The following is an 18,774-nucleotide window of genomic DNA, read 5'->3' as shown; positions in this document are numbered from 1 at the left end:
AATTGATTTTCTTTCTTTTGGAAAAATCGGTACTTTTTCAATACGCGACGGGACGCGGGGAAAATTATTGAAACGCGTGCCTGTCCCGCCAGATGCGGGACGTCTGGTCACCCTAATTTAGTGAGACAATTGATAGAACTGAAAACACAACTGTTTTAATACAGTTACTGCAATGTTGGCTATCACACAATACTGGCAAATATTGTTAGATCTCCGTTGTTAGATCTCTGGTGTGAAAATGGTCAAAGATTGTTGTTATGGAAAAAATTAAGGTATAAAAGTTGGGGTACATTGCGATATATTAGAAAAATTACCTTTGATTTGATTTGGCAAAGAGATATTCTTTTTGCAAAAGGTAATAGGCCAAATTCTTTTTCTTTATCCCTATATATACAAAAATTGTTGTTGCAGTCTTAATTTGTTCTTAGATCTTTTTAATAATTTTGTTAATTCTTTTGTGATATTTTTAACATTTAACTACTTTCTTTTACTCTATTATTAGTTTTATTGCATATTTTATTATCTATTGCCAAGTCATATGTTTCTCACACTATATCTGCAGTTTGATTTGTTTTTTAAGCAAAATAAAGTTAACTTAAAAAGGGAAAGATGTGTAAGCATTTCAAGAAAGCATGAAGCAGCAATCCACTCCAATTGTTTTGAAGATTCCTTTTATTGATAAGCATGGAATAAAATATGGAGACATGAAACTGCACATGCCTGCTATGATTACCATAAAGATAGATAAATCAGGTTTAATTTGAAGGACATTGACAAAGATAAGTACATTGTTCTTTAAAAGATCTAAAAATCTCTTTTCATACAATACCGGCTGGACCCTTGAGTCTTTATGCCAATGCAAAATATTTTACTAAATTTCCTAATCTATCAGTTAATATGAAATATGACTTTCATCATCTCAGATAAGGTTGTACTTGATAGGGATAAAGAGAATTATATTTCCAAATATATCTGAAGCTGTGTTGATTGGAAAACAAAAACAAATCCAATCCAGATTAAAGTCATATGCTTGCTTTAGAAATAAATACATCACTCCTTTGCTATTTTTTTAACCCAAAGACAGTAAACTAAATAAAAATCAGGAAAAAAATGTTGCCCAGATTACTACTACTGGTAGTAATTAAATTTATTTATTTATTTATTAGACTTATAGACCGCTTCATAGGGCTTTCAGCCCTCTCTAAGCGGTTTACAGATTTTTAGCAAATTGAGTCAGCAAATTGCCCCCACAGTCTGGGTCCTCATTTCACCCACCTCGGAAGGATGGAAGGCTGAGTCAACCTTGAGCCGGTGAGATTTGAACCGCTGAACTGCAGATAACAGTCAGCTGAAGTGGCCTGCAGTACTGCACCCTAACCACTTAAAGGTAGGATATTGGTGGAAAGGCAATTCTGTTACCAAACAAGCTGTTATTTAAAATTTAAAATAATCTATAAATTGGAGATGCAAAAAGAAGAAAAGAAAAACAAAGAATAAATTCAAAGTTGAAAAAGGACAATTTTTGTATGACAAGTGTCTTTTTTCAGTAGCAAGCCTGATGAAACTGTTATCTGATTGGAAAACAATGATAGCCTTCCACGCATACATATGTGTGTTTGTGTTGTGTTGTGTTGTGTGTGTGTGTAATTTTTTATTCCACCTTTACTATTTTTATAAATAAGTCAAACTGGCAAACATACTTCATATTCTTTCCTCCTCCTGTTTTTGGGCTGAGAGAGAATGACTGGCCCAAACTCACCCAGTAAGCTTTAATGCCTAAAGTGGGATTAGAATTTAGTTTCCCAGTTTCTAACCTGTCTACTAGACCAAACTGGCTTTCTTGCAGAGACAGAGAGGTTTGTAAGAGTACATTTAAAAAATGCATCCAAAACCAGGTTTGACTATAGCAGTATGACGGTTAAGACCTGAAAAGGATTTTACTGAAAATAAATCAGCCAAGAGCCACATTAACTGAATATGATAGGAGTTCCTGACTAATAGATTGGCATTAACTGGCGAAAGACTTTGGAAATCTAGTATATACTGGGAGAAGAAAATAATATATCCCAGAAGGAGAATATACTAACATTTATGTATAATACAATAATTGGGTTATTATTACAACAGTTAGGGAAGATAGTTGTCTGAATTTTCAAAAATTAAAGATTGAACAAACATTATCAGATAGCAGAGGAGGAGTTCTTATTCAGGGACACTGATTTGAAAAACTTACTCCATTAAGTTCTGGGTAAAAAGCTTGAAGTTCACTTAGTTTAGCCATCGAACAAAACTTTCCAAAATTCTTCAACAGTAGATCTTTGATATCAATCGTCCCTCCATCACATGCTGACCCTGCAAAAGAGGCAGTGATTAGATTTCATATAAGGAAAGCTCTAATAAAGTTCATTCACTAAGACACAAATATTTGGACGTCCACCAGATGGCAGCAAAGGAATGTTTTCTATATCACTTTGATGTCATCTAGAATAGAGGCTGGCAACTTGCTGATTGAGCAAAGTTGTTGGTGGTTTGAAGAACTGCTAGCTACATCCAAACTACATCAAAATCATGTAGGGAATACATCAAAACTGTGCGCCAAGGTTGCAAAGTGTTGGCTGAGTACACAGAAAAGTTCCATGACCTGGCATGTTGACTCAATGACTGGCTGGAGGACATCCTCATCAGCTGTTTCAAGGATGGATTGTACGACGATGTCAACTCTCAGTGTTGTCATGGGGACAGAATGGGGGGGGTGCATTCCATGCATACTGTTGGCTGGAGTCAGATCTCAGATTACTGTAGCTGATTGGGAGGGGTGCATCTTATAAGGTAATGTGATTACATTGCACTATAAGGTGCACCCCTCCCAACTGGCTATAGTAATATGACACAGACTGAGAGGAGGGAAGGAACAGGGGTAAAGTTAGAGATAAATCAAACAAAGCAGAGGCTTGACTGAGAACAGAGCTTGCCTAATGGTGCTCCTAATAAATGATTGGTTTTGTATTGAAAACTTGACTCGATACTTATGAATCAATTAGGGCATTTTTAGGAAATCTGACAGGCAATTTGTACAACACCTGCATCTTAGGAGAGCTCATTCAATTCTCTATGACTGGTATGTCTTGGTGGAATAGGTAGAAATCAATCTGTAAAGAGCAACTATCACCTGACACATCATGGAAAAATTCACCCGCAGAAAAGACAGAGGCATCAAAAGCACAAAACCTGCAGCCATGCTTCACTGCCCACTTCAAATGCAGCCAGGAAGGGCACCAGACAGTGGAGTGCAAGACCAACCGTCATGCCAAGAAAACCACTCTGGGTCCTGCAGGGAAGGCCACCAAGGTGCCAAAGGCTAGGGAGATAGTCAATTTCAAAATGTCATCAAAATGGGACAAGGGAACTCCAAATCTACTCCCTGACACATTAGCCCATTTAGCTAAGGGCAGGATATTCACTAAACTGGACCAGTGAGAAGCTTACTATTGTGTCAGGATTAGGGAGGGGGACGAAGGGAAAACAGCTTTCAACTGTCTGCTAGGGTGTTTCCAGTTCAAGGTCCTCGCTTTTGGCCTCCAGAGCGCCCCTGGTGTTTTAATGCAATTAATCAATGAGCACCTGTACAACAGGGTATTGGTGTATTTAGATAACATTTTAGTTTACACCAAGGCAAAGGTGGACATGTAATGTTGGTGAGGACTGTACTTAAAAAAACTACAAGTCTCTAAGTAGAACACCAAATTCTCCAAGTGAGAGTTTCACCAGAGCAAAATAGACTATTTAGGTTATCACAATCTCACACAAAGGAATTGAAAAAAGAAAAGAAAGTCCAAGCAGTGTTGGGAGTGGGCCCCACCCCGAAACAGGAAGCTATTGCAGAGCCACCAGTTCATCCCAACTGGATAAAAGTAAAACTGCAAGCTATATGGAAATCCGGGCTTGGGTCTCTAAGTTGAAGTGTTGGTACACCCAAACTTTATTAAATCGGGGAAAGTATAACATATAAGAATATATTAAGTGAAAGAGGGAAATTAAAATATAGAAAAGAACTACAAAAGAAGAAGTAGAATTGGAGTGGTGGGAATACTTGCAAATTCAATCATGCTATATGAAAGATAGAAAGGAATGGGGTATCAAGAAAGAATTAATGACACTGGATAAAATTTTATTAGGAACTGATGAAAAGGTGATAAGAAAATTTATCAATATTTATTGAAATATAGAATGGCGGAAGAACAAGTGAAGGAAACTATGGTAATGTGGGCCAAGAACTTTGGTTACAACATTGAACTGGCAAGATCTATGGGAGAGAAATAAGAAATTAACACTAGCCATCTCGTATAAAGAAAACTATTTTATAAATATTTTATAGGTGGCACCTCCCTCCTACAAGGTTAGCAAAAATGAATAAGAATTGATCTCTGCAGTGTTGAAAATGTAACTTGGCCATTAGGATCTTTTTATTATATGTGGTGATTATGTACAAAAGTCAAGGAATTTTGGCGTCAGATAAAGACATGGTTGGAAGAGATGTTAGATCAAAAGATAGACTTAAAACCATAACTATTCCTATTAAGAATTACAAAAGAAAAATATAGTAAATGATTGATATATCTAATGCTGCATGTCATAACCGCAACAAGATTGGTTTATGCGGTAATGAAGAAAATTTTGGTCTGTGCAGAAATGCACAGACTAACACTAGAAATCAAAAATAAAGATGAGAGAATATTATGAAATTTGGAACAAAATGTATCAATGGTTGGAAATGAGGAAAAGGAGTTGGAACAGAATATACTGAGGATTTGCAAAATTGGAACTGGATAATACCTAGACAAATATACAAAGGAGGACAAGGGATATGTTTATAAGATCAAACTAGCTATGTACAATAAGTAGAAGCTTTATTTGATGTTATGCTAAAATATGTGTGGAAATGACAAGGCCAGAAAGGTCACTCTATGTCCAATGTTTTAATGTTTATTTAATAAAAGTTATTTTTTTAAAAAGTGATGTGGCCATCAGGGTTGTGTTACTAAAAAAAACAAAAAATATTGTATACACACAAGCATTGCAAAATTAAACATATTAAACATATTAGAAACTTGCGCTTTCTCTTTTCTTTCTTTTCCATTTAACCGGACAGCAACGCGTGGCCGGGTACAGCTAGTATCCCAATAAACATAGATGATATTCTGTTGCTTTTACCTTCTTCTCTCCCTGTTTATTTGTTTTGTTCTGCAGGACTAACATCGCTGTTCAGGGCCCCAGCATGTCACCATTGTGTCCTGCCATTCTGTTGGAGGGGGAGGGAGGAAGGCTCACTGGCATTTTTGCATGCTTTTGTTTTTGCTGTAACCACTTGGGAGTTAGGAAGATGTCTTTGGAGATGAAGCAAACTCCCACCCAGCTGGTTCCAGCCTGGTTCAAAGGCTGTCATGCCTGAGAGTGACCTGTTATCTGCCTAGCACCTCAGTGTTCCCAAAACACTGGGAATGGCATCACATTGGCTGCCTGTGGATTGGTCAGAGGAGTTGGGTTTGGGGCAGAGGTGGGTTCCTACCAGTTCGCACCTATTCGGTAGAACCGGTTCGTCAAATCTACCGAACCGGTTAGAAGAGGTTCCACCAGTGGACCCGGAAAGCAGGCCACATCTACAGAAGAGGTTCCCAAAATTTTTGAAACCCACCACTGGTTTGGGGAAACAGAACAATTGCTTTGTGCTTTGCACAGGGCCTTCAGATTTTTGCCTGATTTCACTGCAACTACTTTCTCTCAGTAAAAGTTATTTTGATTCAACTCAATGGAGTCAATAGTTTTGCTTTCCTGAGGGACCAGTTGGGGCAGGTCCTTACAGCATCTTCACTACGCTTCGCTAAGCTGGCTGGCATCCTGCCATTAACAGAGGGAGGGTGGCAAAGCATTTTGGGAAAGTTGTGCAGGAGGATATAAAGGGGGGTGGGTGGGCACTGACAAAGACCAGAGGTGGATCCAGACCAAACTGGGTGGATCCAGTCGCGAAAACACACCTAGTCTTGGGATGCAAAGCCATTTTAAGACAAGGCTGAAATCAAAGTGGTTCCCAAAACATCACACTGGGATGCTGATAATCTGGTTGAGGGGGGAGGCCCATGGAAGGGGGAAAACTTATACCTTTGTATAGGAATACTCTGTTCTAGCTTTGCATTTACTGCAACCACTAACTTTTAGTAAAAGATAGCAATAGCAATAGCAGTTAGATGTTTGATGGCCATTGCAGAAATATATGTTGTATGCCAATTGCACCTAATTCCTAGATTGGGAGGCTTTACTTATGGTCACTGACACTTCACCTCCCAATTAGACAATTGCAATGTACCTTTGAAGAATATTTGGAAGATTCAGTTGGTTCAGAGTATAGCAACACGTGCAATATTGGGAGCATTAAGGTCCTGTACACTCATATAAAATCATGGCTACAAGAGTTGCATTGGGTTGCAGTATGTGTCCAAGTGCAATTCAAGGTTTGGTTGCCACCTTCAAGGTCCTACATAGTTGCAGGACTTCTCTCCCCAATGGTTGTGTTTTATAGTTGGTTGATGTTTTTATTTTGAGCTGTGGTGGTGCAGTGGTTAGAATGCAGTTTTACAGGCCGATTCTGCCAACTGGCAGCAGTTTGATTCTCATTGGCGCAAGATTGACTCATCCTTCCATCCTTCCAAGATCGTAAAATGAGGCCCCAGATTGTTGGGGACAACATGTGATTCTGTAAACCATTTGGAGAGGGCTGTAAAGCACTGTGAAGCAGTATATAAGTCTAAGTGCTATTGATATTGCTATTATTTTGTTTGCTGTCCAGAGTTTCACTGAATAGATGGCTAGTCAAATAAATCTGATAAAAAAATCTAAATGATAGAGTTCCATTCACAGAAACTGGAAACATTTAATTCCCCTCCTCACTTTTGTTTAATTAAATAAAGTTTCCAGACAAGGTCAGTAATTGGAGGTCAATAATTCATAACTGAGAATGGTTGTTCAGTGGCCAAATGGAGGGGTACAAAGAGGAGGAGGAATATGGAGATGGAGAAGCAGATATGAAGGGACTTCCAGTTGTATTTCCAGCACCTTCGGAAGCCTGACCTGTAAGCTCTGCAGTCACCTCCAACCTCTCCCTGTCAGAGGGTCCAAATTTGGACCCTAAAGGGGTGGTGAGGTAAGGGGGACTGCCTGGCAGGTCAAGGAGAACCGCATATCTCCTCCATAACTTGGAAAGCCCCCTCATCTGAAGACGAGGAACAGCAGCAGTCAAAATAGACACCACGAAGCCAGGGACAGCCTGAAAACCCAAGATTGTGCTGGAGCGGAATGGAGTGTGATCTGTGTGAGAAAATATTTTTTATTGGAAATTGACCTCAGAAATCCAAGGGGGAAGCATATTTAAAGCTATTTGTTGAAGCTGCGAATGGGCAAATAGGAAAAATTTCAGAGAATTGAAGAAGGAAAAAATTGGCTTTTAAAATAACAAATAGAAACTCAAAGCTAAAAGACATGGTATTGGGAGCATTTTAAAATGATGGAATTAAAGACCCAAATTTCTCTTTACAAACATTGCTCAATTATTGGATTTATAATTTAAAAATAATTGAAATTGGAACTGTCAATGATATCGTAGAGAGGCTGAAGCTGACAGAAGCGAGAGCACCATCTGCTGATGAAAAGGGAAATATGCAAGCTTTGAAATAACTCTTCAAAAAGGTTGGAAATATCTGTTGGACAGAGACCTACTCTAAGACCAATAGAGATTGGATTATTAACTAAAGTCCTCAGTTAAGAACCTCTCAACATCATTGAATATTATTGAACATATAAAGTAATTTGAAGAGGCTTGGATAACCTCCTGGTGAATTTAAATTGTTTGGACTATTGATGAGATATTTACAATTGTGACTTGGAAGTTCGGCTTTTTGAATTAATGAACTCTGAACAGTGGACTAAAAAAGAGATTGACTAAACACAGACACAACACAAGATGGAAGTGAGGAGAACCTAAATAGAATGGAGCTTTTTCAAAACATTGAGAAAATATTTGATTGTATAGGGAAATGTAATACAAAGACTAATGGACAATGATCAGGACAAGGAAGAAAGAATGGAGCCACCAGAAGAAACAGAGGGGAAAGCAGAGAGAAATCAGCAAGAAGATAACAAGGAGGGGATGTTGCCAAAATGAATAGTGATTAAGAAACTAAAAAAGGAAGGAAATAATGTAAAAGACCTAAAAAGGGAGTGGGAGAAACAGGAAGAGAACTGGGGAAAAGAGATAGGAGGTGGAATGGATAGTTCTGGAATTAGACAGTGGAAAAGAGTAGAGTTGGGAGAAAAAGTTAGATAGAGGGGATAGAAGACCTAAGGGACAAATAAGGGAGGAAAACTAAAAAGAAAGTAAGATTAAAGTTTCGAATGTGGGTAAGAGAGAATGGATAAGGGAAAATAGACTAAAATAATATGTTTATAAATATATTTCAATAATGTGTATTGATATCAGAACTGTACAGGTTGGATTATTTTAACAGTGATAGATATCAGGATAATGTTTTAATATAAGTGGATATGAAGAATTGGAAAAATAGATTTCGAATGACTGTACTACTAAATATGTATAAAAATATGAACAACAATGGAAGGTTAGAACTTAATAATGGGTGATTAGGGATATCTATCTATCTATCTATCTATCTATCTATCTATCTATCTATCTATCTATCTATCTATCTATCTATCTATCTATTTATTTATTTATTAGACTTATATACCGCTTCATAGGGCTTTCAGCCCTCTCTAAGCGGTTTACAATTTTTTTTAGCAAATTGAGTCAGCAACTTGCCCCCACAGTCCGGGTCCTCATTTCACCCACCTCGGAAGGATGGAAGGCTGAGTCGACCTTGAGCTGGTGAGATTTGAACCGCTGAACTGCAGATCATAGTCAGCTAAAGTGGCCTGCAGTACTGCACCCTAACCACTGCGCCACCTCAGCTCTAACCCTAACCCTATCTATCTATCTATCTATCTATCTATCTATCTATCTATCTATCTATCTATCTATCTATCTATCCCTAATCACCCATATATATATGTATTAATAGTAGAATTAATATTAGTCCAATACTGTTTTTCCATAAAGCACAGAAAAGAATATCTCTTTCTTGGAATCTATGTCTCAGATGGTTCTGCCTTACATCTGCAATGGTATTATGGAGTGATACATTTACAATTTATTATTTCTAACTAAGTGTTGCTTCCACTACTTACCTGAGACAGCAAACTGGGCAGTCAAGTAAGTCTTCTGAAATCCATATACATCTTGCCTCTTCCTGCTTGACAATGTTGAGTAAACGCTGTCTAGAGCTTTCACACTGGAGGAAAATACAGTCATGATTTGGCTTCAGAATAGCCTGACTTCAGTCCATTAAGTAAATTTGTGCATGAAGCATGTTTAGAACTTCAGGCTCACAAACCTGTCGATTTTGCCAATGCAAAATATAAATGCATATTTTATTCATAGTAGGTATTCTAACTATTTCACAAATATATTATACATTTCACATAAACTTTTCAGAATATAGAATAATTTTAACTGTGGCCTGTAGAAGCAGGTATGAATCAATCTGTTGGTATCTATGGTCACACTAAGATTTGAATCCATTATGCCCTGCCTCACAATTTCTATTCTTAGTGGATATGTTCTCCATTATTTCTGCATCCTTTGGGTGCAATTGAGAGTCTCTTTTTTCTGCTTCTAACAATGCATAATATTACACAGTATGAATATTGGATCATATTTTAAATATACTATTAGAAGAGCAAGATTTTTTGTGGAGAAACGCAACACTTAACTTCTGAATGGCATGCTGAAGGCCATGCTCTAAAACATAATATGGGATGCAGGGCAAAGGCTATTTTAATTTACTTTAGTGGAAATAAAATAAATTAAAACAGCCTGTCAGCCTCTGCTTCGCTGCTGTTTTTCGGCTGCCATTGAAATGGGGAGGGGGGGCATGGTATTTGGGAGGGGAATCATTATGTGCTGGAGGATTGTTATTAGAAGCTGTCTTGACCATCTCTCTGCGCATGTGGAAGAAGGGAGTTTCCCGCCAAGGCCAACTGTCCAGCATTCCAGCCTGATGACGCTTTTTGAAAATATCTCCCACCTGACAGTTGGGTGAATTATTATTGGACTATGAAATGGGGTGCCAAGGGGAGGGGATTGAATTATACATGATATCCATTGCTTTCGCGCCAATTTACTCAGACTCAGCTTTGCTTTGCTATTCATCGTTTGTAATTAGTAAAAGTACACTTAATTCTCAGAATGGAGTTGAGTGGTTTCTTTCCTGATTATTAAATGAAGGAGCACCTGACAATAAGCTGCAAAACTTCATTAATTAGTTGCATGAAGACCGCTGGCGCCCCCTGGAGGCCAAATGGCATTACTCGAAACTGGAAACAACCAAGGGGGCAGGAAAAAATTGAGGGGGAGGAAAGAATTCCGAAGGAATATTGGGACCTGAAAGATGTTTTCAGGGAAAAATCTTCTGATAAGTTGCCCCCTCATAGGGCCACAGATTGCACCATTGATATTCTACCTGGGGTGAAGCTCCCGAAACCCCAAATATATTCAATGACCCCTAGGGAGATGGATGAAATGAGGAAATTCATTGATAAAAACTTGGAAAGGGGCTTCATTGAACCAGCGAGGCCCAAGGTAGCTGCCCCAGTGTTGTTCAGAGAAAAGATTATGTGTGAACATGTTAGCCCAACTAGGGAAGGGGAGAATTTTCACTAAATTGGATCTACGGGAAGCATACTATCGGGTCAGAATTAAGGAGGGGGACAAATGGAAAACTCCTTTCAACTGCCCCCTTGGTTGTTTCCAGTTTCGAGTAATGCCATTTGGCCTCCAGGGGGCGCCAGCGGTCTTCATGCAACTAATTAATGAAGTTTTGCATGACAATCTTTACAAAGGCGTGATGGTCTATTTAGACGATATCCTTATTTACATGGAAACACGTGAAGAACATGTGAAGCTTGTTCGCACTGTTCTGAAGAAACTCCGTGCTGTAGAACTTTATGCCAAATTGTCCAAGTGCGAATTTTATCAGGAGAGGGTTGATTACCTGGGCTATCGGATCTCCCACAAGGGAATAGAAATGGACCCAACAAAGGTTAAGGCTGTCACTGAATGGGAGGCCCCACGCACACATAAACAATTACAGAGGTTTTGGGGGTTTGCTAACTTCTATCGTCAATTTATTCCCTCATTCGCTAAGATAGCTCTCCCTATCACTAACCTCCTTAAATCGAAAGGAGGAGCAAAGCCCAAACCTAGCAAACCATTGAACTGGACTATGGAATGTCAGGCTGCTTTTGAAAAGTTGAAAGGGGATTGAATTATACATGATATCCATTGCTTTCACGCCAATTTACTCAGACTCAGCTTTGCTTTGCTACTCATCATTTTTTATTAGTAAAAGTACACTTAATTCTAAGAATGGAGTTGAGTGGTTTCTTTCCTGATTATTAAATGAAGGAGCACCTGACACAGCCTTTGCCCTGCATTCTTTACTATGTTTTAGAGCATGGCCTTCAGCATACCACTCAGAAGTCAAATGTGGTGCTCTCAAAAATAATTACTGTAATTAGTACTTAGCAATAGTACTTAGATGCCACTTCATAGTGCTTTATAGCCCTCTCTAAGTGGTTTACAGAGTCAGCATATTGCCCCCAACAATTTGGCTCATAATTTACCCACCTTGGAAAGATGGAAGGCTGAAGGGAGGGAACCTTGAGCCTGGTGAGATTTGAATTACCACATTGCAGGCAGTCAGTAGAAGTTGCCTGTAGTACTGCACTCTAACCACTGTGGCCCCGTGGCTCATAATTAAATATTCTCTTTTTTGATATTTAATACTCTTTTCCCACTATCATTTTTAAAAATGGCAACAATTTTCTGTGATTTCTGTTTTTAATTATGAGAAATAGAGTGAAGTGACGCCAGAAGTGGCTTGCAATGAAAGTCCCCCACCCCCCATCTGTAAAATTGAAGCTCCATTCCTTTTTTTAAATGTTCTGTGATGAACGCAAAAGATTCCATTCTCTCATTTTGACCACCCCATTGCCAGCTCGAGTAATAAACTTTGGTGGATGTGCCTAATCAATTTTTTTTTCACAAAAGAAGAAAGCTGATGCCTTTATTTCCTATCTTGTTTGGGAGTGACTCTACTCTGACGTTTTTGCTTGCAAAACAAGGGCTCAATTGGTCAAGAAAAGCACACCAGACCAATTTGGATGAATGTGAAAATTAAATTATTATTTTTGTAATCACTCTTTTCAGAATTTTGTGATATTGTTTCAAAAATATTAATTCCACTTTTATTAAATATTACATGTGAGGGAGGCTTCCTCTTGAAGTGAGCAGGGTGAAAACACTGACATGAGCAAAAAGGATTGATGATGTACAATCTCCTAAATTAAACACTCTGAAGTTTCCAGGGTTTAAAGAGATTCAAGCCATAGTCATTGCGTACTTACACTGCTTGGAAATATGGACAGGACATGTCCAGTGGCAGCAATTCCAGCATGGTTCCATTGATACCTGGCAGCAAGATGTTGAGTCTTTCTAGCCACCCAGCCATGTCTTTCAAAGAAAGAGCTGACATTTGGGGAAAGTTGATCTCTGCTGACAGCATCATCAGGGCATCCCTGATATTGATGTTGCTTAGCAAATCATGATTCTAGAGAAAAAAGCAGGAGAGAGCAGAAGCTGATGGTATATTTGTTCAAGATAGGCAATATATTTAGGGTAGGGAGAGAGATCAGTGAAAGATTTAATCCAATTTCCCACTGTAATTTCCCACATTGTAAACCAATGAAAAATTTGGTGAGTTTTGAATATTTTGAAGAAATTATTAGCTAGAGAACAAATAGGCCTAAAAAGTAGAGGGAAATTGGCCAAAAGGAAGGATAGGCAATTTGATACCAAAATTAACATAACTTTTCCCCAGCATACTTTCGAGCTTTTTTAACTTCCAAGAACATTTCCCTCTAGCTGAATTCCTGACCATTAGTGATAAAAGAATATCAGTGGATGCTAGCTTGTTTAAAGCATCAGATTTATTCCTAAGAATGCTTTTGGCTTCCATGTAGGCTCTACAAGGATTCTTAGAAAAGCAAAACAGCAAAGGGACCAATATGTGATTAGAGACTATGCCTATCTCCCTCCGCCCAAAGTCTAAGCTGGGTGGCAGAAGACATTTTTAGAGGGCTTGATGGTGGGATTAGCAAGAGAGGGACAAATCAGGCAAGAAAGGCCTGCAATCAAAGCCCCACCTCTAAGCTATGTGACAGTCACAGCATCGTTGTCCTTGCTTCTGCACTGATGCCATGACTAGTGTTTTATCTATTTTAACACAAACACACCACCTCCAGGCACCCCTCTGTGTCTAGAACCTTTCCTGACCTTCATTACAAAGGAGTTGAACTCATCCAAATAAATGCCAAGGAACTGGTCTGCATCTGCTTTCTTCCTGATAGTCTGGAACACGTGCTTCATGGCTGAAGTGCTGTAGACGGTATGGCTTTGAACTGACAGCTCCGCCAAGGCTCTTGCAGAGAACAACTCCAAGGAATCTGACTATATTTAGAAAATCAGAACAAGGTGTAGTTGAAAGTGAGGTGGTGCTCAGGCTTGGAATCTTGTTAGCCCTACAAGTTAGACAGACTAAGAAACCAATGCCATATAGTGCAGGACTACTTTAATTGTAAAGCTATATAGTAACAGCATTTTGCACTCTGAATGTGTTTGCCCCCTCCCATTTTTCTTCATGTAGTCTAGGGAGAGGCTTGTCTGACATTTCTTGGTGTGGGCTCAAGTCTGCTTATTATACCAATAATAAACCCTAAAGCAAACTAGTGTTGACTGACAACTTCCCCTCCCCCTGGAAACAAGCGTTAGATCACAAGCTGGGCTCTTATGGGCTCTCACTGGTATTCTTAATGTCCTTAGGCTTCAACCAAGCAAAGCAAGTAGTAATCAATAGAATGAAGGATATGGAGTTCTAAGAAGAACTAAATAGGTTGCCTCTCCACAGTAGGGACAGAATCAAACAGGGTGCATGAGAATTGCCAAGATAGCTACATAAATGATCTGATCTTCCCAAAACAAAGAATAGCTTTCTTCAGAACCGTGACCCGTCAAAAGCGCGGACGACAAAAGCGCGATCGACAAAATCGCGCCTTTGACGTCATCACAGCGCGACGAAAAAGATCGAAAAATTCAAATAAAAATTAATAAAAATTAAATTAAAGCAAGCCGATTCACATAAAGGTAAGGGTTAGGGTTAGGGTTAGGGTTAGGGTAAGGGTAAGGGTTAGGGTTAGCTTTAGAGCGTTAGCGTTAGCGTTAGGGTTAGGATAAGGGTTAGCGTTACGTTTTTCGTTACTTTAACGGTTAGGTTTAGGGTTAGGTTTAGGGTTAGGTTAAGAGTTAGGGTTAGGGTTAGGTTTAGGGTTAGGTTTGGGGGGGTTAGGGGAAGGTTTTAGCTTTATTTTTACATTTTTTCGATCTTTTTCGTCGCGCTGTGATGACGTCACAGCGCGCTTTTGTCGAGCGCGCTTTTGTCCTACGCGCTTTTGTGGTGGAACCCTTCAGAACTAGATTTAACATTCTCCCCTCAGCACTCCTCCAGGGCAGGAAAAAGAGAACACCAATAGCATAATGGGTGTGTATATAGCAATAGCAGTTAGACTTATATACCGCTTCATAGGGCTTTCAGCCCTCTCTAAATGGTTTACAGAGTCAGCATATTGCCCCCAACAACAATCCGGGTCCTCATTTTACCCATCTCGGAAGGATGGAAGGCTGAGTCAACCCTGAGCCGGTGAGATTTGAACAGCCGAACTGCAGAACTGCAGTCAGCTGAAGTAGCCTGCAGTGCTGCATTTAACCACTGTGCCACCTGGGATCTGTCCATGAACACGTGAAGATATCTCACATGTTTTATTGTACTGTGAGTTATACAGAGTTTATAGGTCAGCATATATTGTCCCCTTACTAGAGAGATTGCTAGGGAGGGCAGACAATTTTTACTCCTCCAGGACTCAAACCCATATACCACGTATGCAATAGCAACATTCTGTGTTGCTGCAATGTCCACAAGAAAAAAATTGGTTACAGAATTATAGCTGTCAGTTTATACCAATTTTTTGGAGATATCTCTAGCAATTTTTGGAACATTATCTTTACTCACATACTATAGGCTTTTCACCCACGTAAACTAGGAATTGACCCTAACAGCTTGAGAACATTTATTTTCTTAACAGGGTTGTTATTATTCACTATTAATGTTGGTACATTTTTTTTTAATATATTGTAAAAAGTAATGTCTGTTGTTGGTCTATGACCGTAATAAAGATATTTTCATTTCTTTTCTTTTTTCTATTCTATTCTATCTTTAAAAAGGGAGAGCCTGTAATCTGCAACTTCTACACTGCAGAAACATTTGGATCACACATCTTAATCAGGGTAAAGCAATAGAAGCAATTTACGTAGACTTCTGCAAAGCCTCTGATTCAGTGGTGCACGACAGACTACTCTTGAAACTAAGTTCTTATGGCATCTCTGGATCCCTGCACAAGTGGATAAGTGGCATCTCTGGATCCCTATTTGACGCATTCCTGTCAAACAGTCAACAAATAGGGAGGGTCCTATCAGTTAACAGAGGTGTCCCCCAGGCAGCGTTTTAACACCCACACTATTTCTGCTTTACATCAATGACCTATCATATTAAAAGCAGTTGTGTCCTCTTTGCTGATGACATAAAATTATTTAACACCACTGACAATACTGCTGCCCTACAAAGTGACCTTGACAATGTGTCAGAATGGTCATGCAATTGGCAATCCCAAATTTCAAGTAATAAATGCTCTGTCCTACACATTGGCAATAACAATCAGAACACCAAATACAAGTTGGGTGGAAACAAGCTCGTAAACGACCCTCACTCTGTCAAGCACCTAGGAGTCCTCATCTCAAATGATCTAAGCCCCAGAGCTCACTGGAACAGCATTGCCAAAAAGGCATTAAGAGTTGTTAACTTAATTTTGCGAAGCTTCTCTGGTGACACTGTATTGCTAAATAGGGCATACAAAACCTTTGCCAAGACCAATTCATGAATACAGCTCATTCGCCTGGAACCTATCATTGATTTCTTCAACTTCAACCAGCGTTGAAGGGGCAAACAATTGATACAAACTCAAAGGGAACCACTTCAAACTCTATTGCAGAACATATAACTTAAGCAACAGAGTGGTCAATGCCTGGAATGCTCTACTTGACTCTGTTGTTACATCCTCTAACCCTCACAGCTTCAATCTCAAACTGTCAACCTTGGATCTCAACCCATTCCTAAGAGGTTTGTAAAGGGAGCATGCATAAGTGCACCAGCATGCCTACCACCCCTGTCTTACTGTCCCCATTTATCTGTATTTACTTCTTTTGTTCATGTTTATGTTCATACTTATACTTGTTATCTTCTACATTTTTGTCAAACAAACAAACAAACAAACATTTGGCCACTGTCTTGATAGACTCTTCCTGTCCTTCAGTGACTTACTGATGAACTTACTTCCAGGTCTAAGTATATAGGTGTGTCAAGATAAGCTGAGATTGGCTAGGTGCTGCGATCTGCTGGATAAATACTAGTCAAGTCCACTTCACATAGGCTCACTCAAGGCAAGTGTTCTACTGAAGCACTTGTTTTAAGTGATAATAAATTGGTAATCACAAGATTTTTCACTGCTCTTGAAGGCACAGGTGGTTAAGAATGGCATCTAGGCTAGTAAATAGCCTCTGGAAGGAGGTACAGAAATCTCCAACTCTTTCCTGCACACTAGTATAAAGTTTTGCAAGCTAAAACTTGGGTGGGAAGGATGGAAACAGCTTATGTGGCTGTTTCACCTGTTTGACCTCATTAACTGTGAAGACAACTGAAAGTTAAGGACTCCTTGCCTGTAATCTTAAAACACATCAGCAGAATTGGGAAGGATGGTTAAATGATAATTCTGAAGACTGAATGAAATTGGCTCAAAAGTCACTGTAACAGTAAGATGGGGAGCATATAAATTTAATAATAAAAAACAAAAACAAAAACAAAACCCCTATTGATGTTTTTTACTAACAAGGAACAAAGTTTAGACTCCCACAGACCACAAAATTCTCACCCCATGGAAGTTGCTTTTTAGTGCAGTGAAATCCGAGTATGAGCCATAAATGGTGAAGGGTCCAAAGAATCTTGTCAGCCATTGTTTGTCTGTGGAGATCTCCTGTGCACAAGCAGAGTCTATGGCAAAGAGAAAGCAGTCAGGAATCCAGATGCTTGCGGAAACAACTACTTATCATACCAGATTATCACTAACATCCAACTTGTCAGATGGTGTTCGATTTCAGCTTCCACACTTGTCTAGCTGGCTAGCAAAGCATGTTGAAAATTGAAGTGCAAAATATTTGTTACCTAAGAATAAATCCTAAAGTTAGGAAAGCTACAGCTGGACAAAAACTTCTGAAAGTGCTTAAGGGCAGAGCCTTTAGTAGATTGGAACACAGCTTCTGTGCTACAGCTACAGAAGGAATTTGTCTGCTAGGCATTAACCTATACCAAGGATGTGTTAGATTAATTTTGGTAATTTCAACTCTCAGTATTCTGTTGCCAGAAAGGTCATTTCTGAGAATTGAAGCTCACTAAAGACATAAACTAGAAATCCTAGTACTCTTCCCTAACCATTGTAAGATAGAGTAAGATAGAATGACTGCTCACAGTTCTGATCAAGCAACCTCTGAATGCTGTTGCTCAAATTAACTTGCCTCTAACTGCCCCATTGCCCATTCCAGCTTTAACCCAGCATTGGATTCAGAGAAAGCAGTCAACCAGCTCCACTTTCCAGATGCTGACCTTGCCTTGTACCCCTTTGCTAAAGAAAAGATTTAGATATTTCTCAAAATAGAAGATCTTTCAAATGGGCTTTACCTCCTTACATCAACCCATCTCACTCAATCAGGCAGGGAAGATATACTACAGACCCCATCAGTCAAATAATTTCAACTAAGAAGGGGCTAGGAAGAGAACCTTCTTTGCTGTTGCCTCTGCATTAAGGAAACATCTTGTCCCCAGAGATGAAGTGAGCCTCCACTCTGCTGGTCTTCCTCAAATGGGTCAAAACATGGCTGTGCAGCCTTGGGAAGGGGGGGGGGATAGAGGACCATAGAATTGGGGGGGCCTCGCAGGCCCCGTGAGAACCACCCACACCTGTATGAACCATCACTAAATGTCCATCTTGGAACTTTTTACCTTTCTGAAATTTTATATTATTATATTTTCTAGTTTAAAATGCTTAATCTTAAATTAATTTTATTATTTTAATGTTAATGTTATATTATAGGAAGGCCATCCCCTCCCAAGATTAAAATATTCTTTAGTCTTAATATTAAAAAGAGGCAGGATAGAATATTTCCCCTAAAGGAGAAATGGAGAAAAATCTTAACAAAGGCAGAAAGCAGCCCTAATCTTCCTGCCACAGGAAAACAGCCTCAAGCAGAAACTTGAGAAACAGGTTAATCTCTAGAAATGGAGATTTTGTAGTGGGCCAATCTATTCAAAAAAGAACACAATAGGCAAGCGGAAGCTGACAAGATTAGCTCAGACCTAGGATTTGCATTTCCCCAGCCATATAGGAAACTGG

The 18,774-nt window shown here is 39.2% G+C and overlaps 1 protein-coding gene across 1 annotated transcript in view; it reads right to left on the bottom strand.

Moving 5' to 3' along the window:
• Nucleotides 1-433: 433 nt before the first annotated feature.
• The window catches only part of LOC106551790 (uncharacterized), a 110,716-nt gene continuing 92,375 nt past the window's right edge, over nucleotides 434-18,774 (bottom strand). Inside the window, exons 22-26 of the mRNA XM_087728907.1 lie at nucleotides 17,260-17,378; nucleotides 13,499-13,672; nucleotides 12,571-12,773; nucleotides 9,292-9,395; nucleotides 434-2,352 (exon numbers count right to left, since the gene is read on the bottom strand). Of these exons, the coding sequence (XP_087585033.1) occupies nucleotides 2,207-2,352; nucleotides 9,292-9,395; nucleotides 12,571-12,773; nucleotides 13,499-13,672; nucleotides 17,260-17,378 (746 nt within the window). The 3' untranslated portion in view covers nucleotides 434-2,206. The remainder of the gene's footprint in view (nucleotides 2,353-9,291; nucleotides 9,396-12,570; nucleotides 12,774-13,498; nucleotides 13,673-17,259; nucleotides 17,379-18,774) is intronic.

The sequence above is a fragment of the Thamnophis sirtalis genome, unplaced genomic scaffold, assembly GCF_051295495.1.
Source record: "Thamnophis sirtalis isolate CommonGarterSnake01/CBP01778 unplaced genomic scaffold, rThaSir2_p1.2 scaffold_14, whole genome shotgun sequence".
Classification (NCBI taxonomy): domain Eukaryota; kingdom Metazoa; phylum Chordata; class Lepidosauria; order Squamata; family Natricidae; genus Thamnophis; species Thamnophis sirtalis.
Note: the sequence above shows the minus strand (reverse complement) of the source record. Positions and strands in the feature narration are given on the sequence as shown.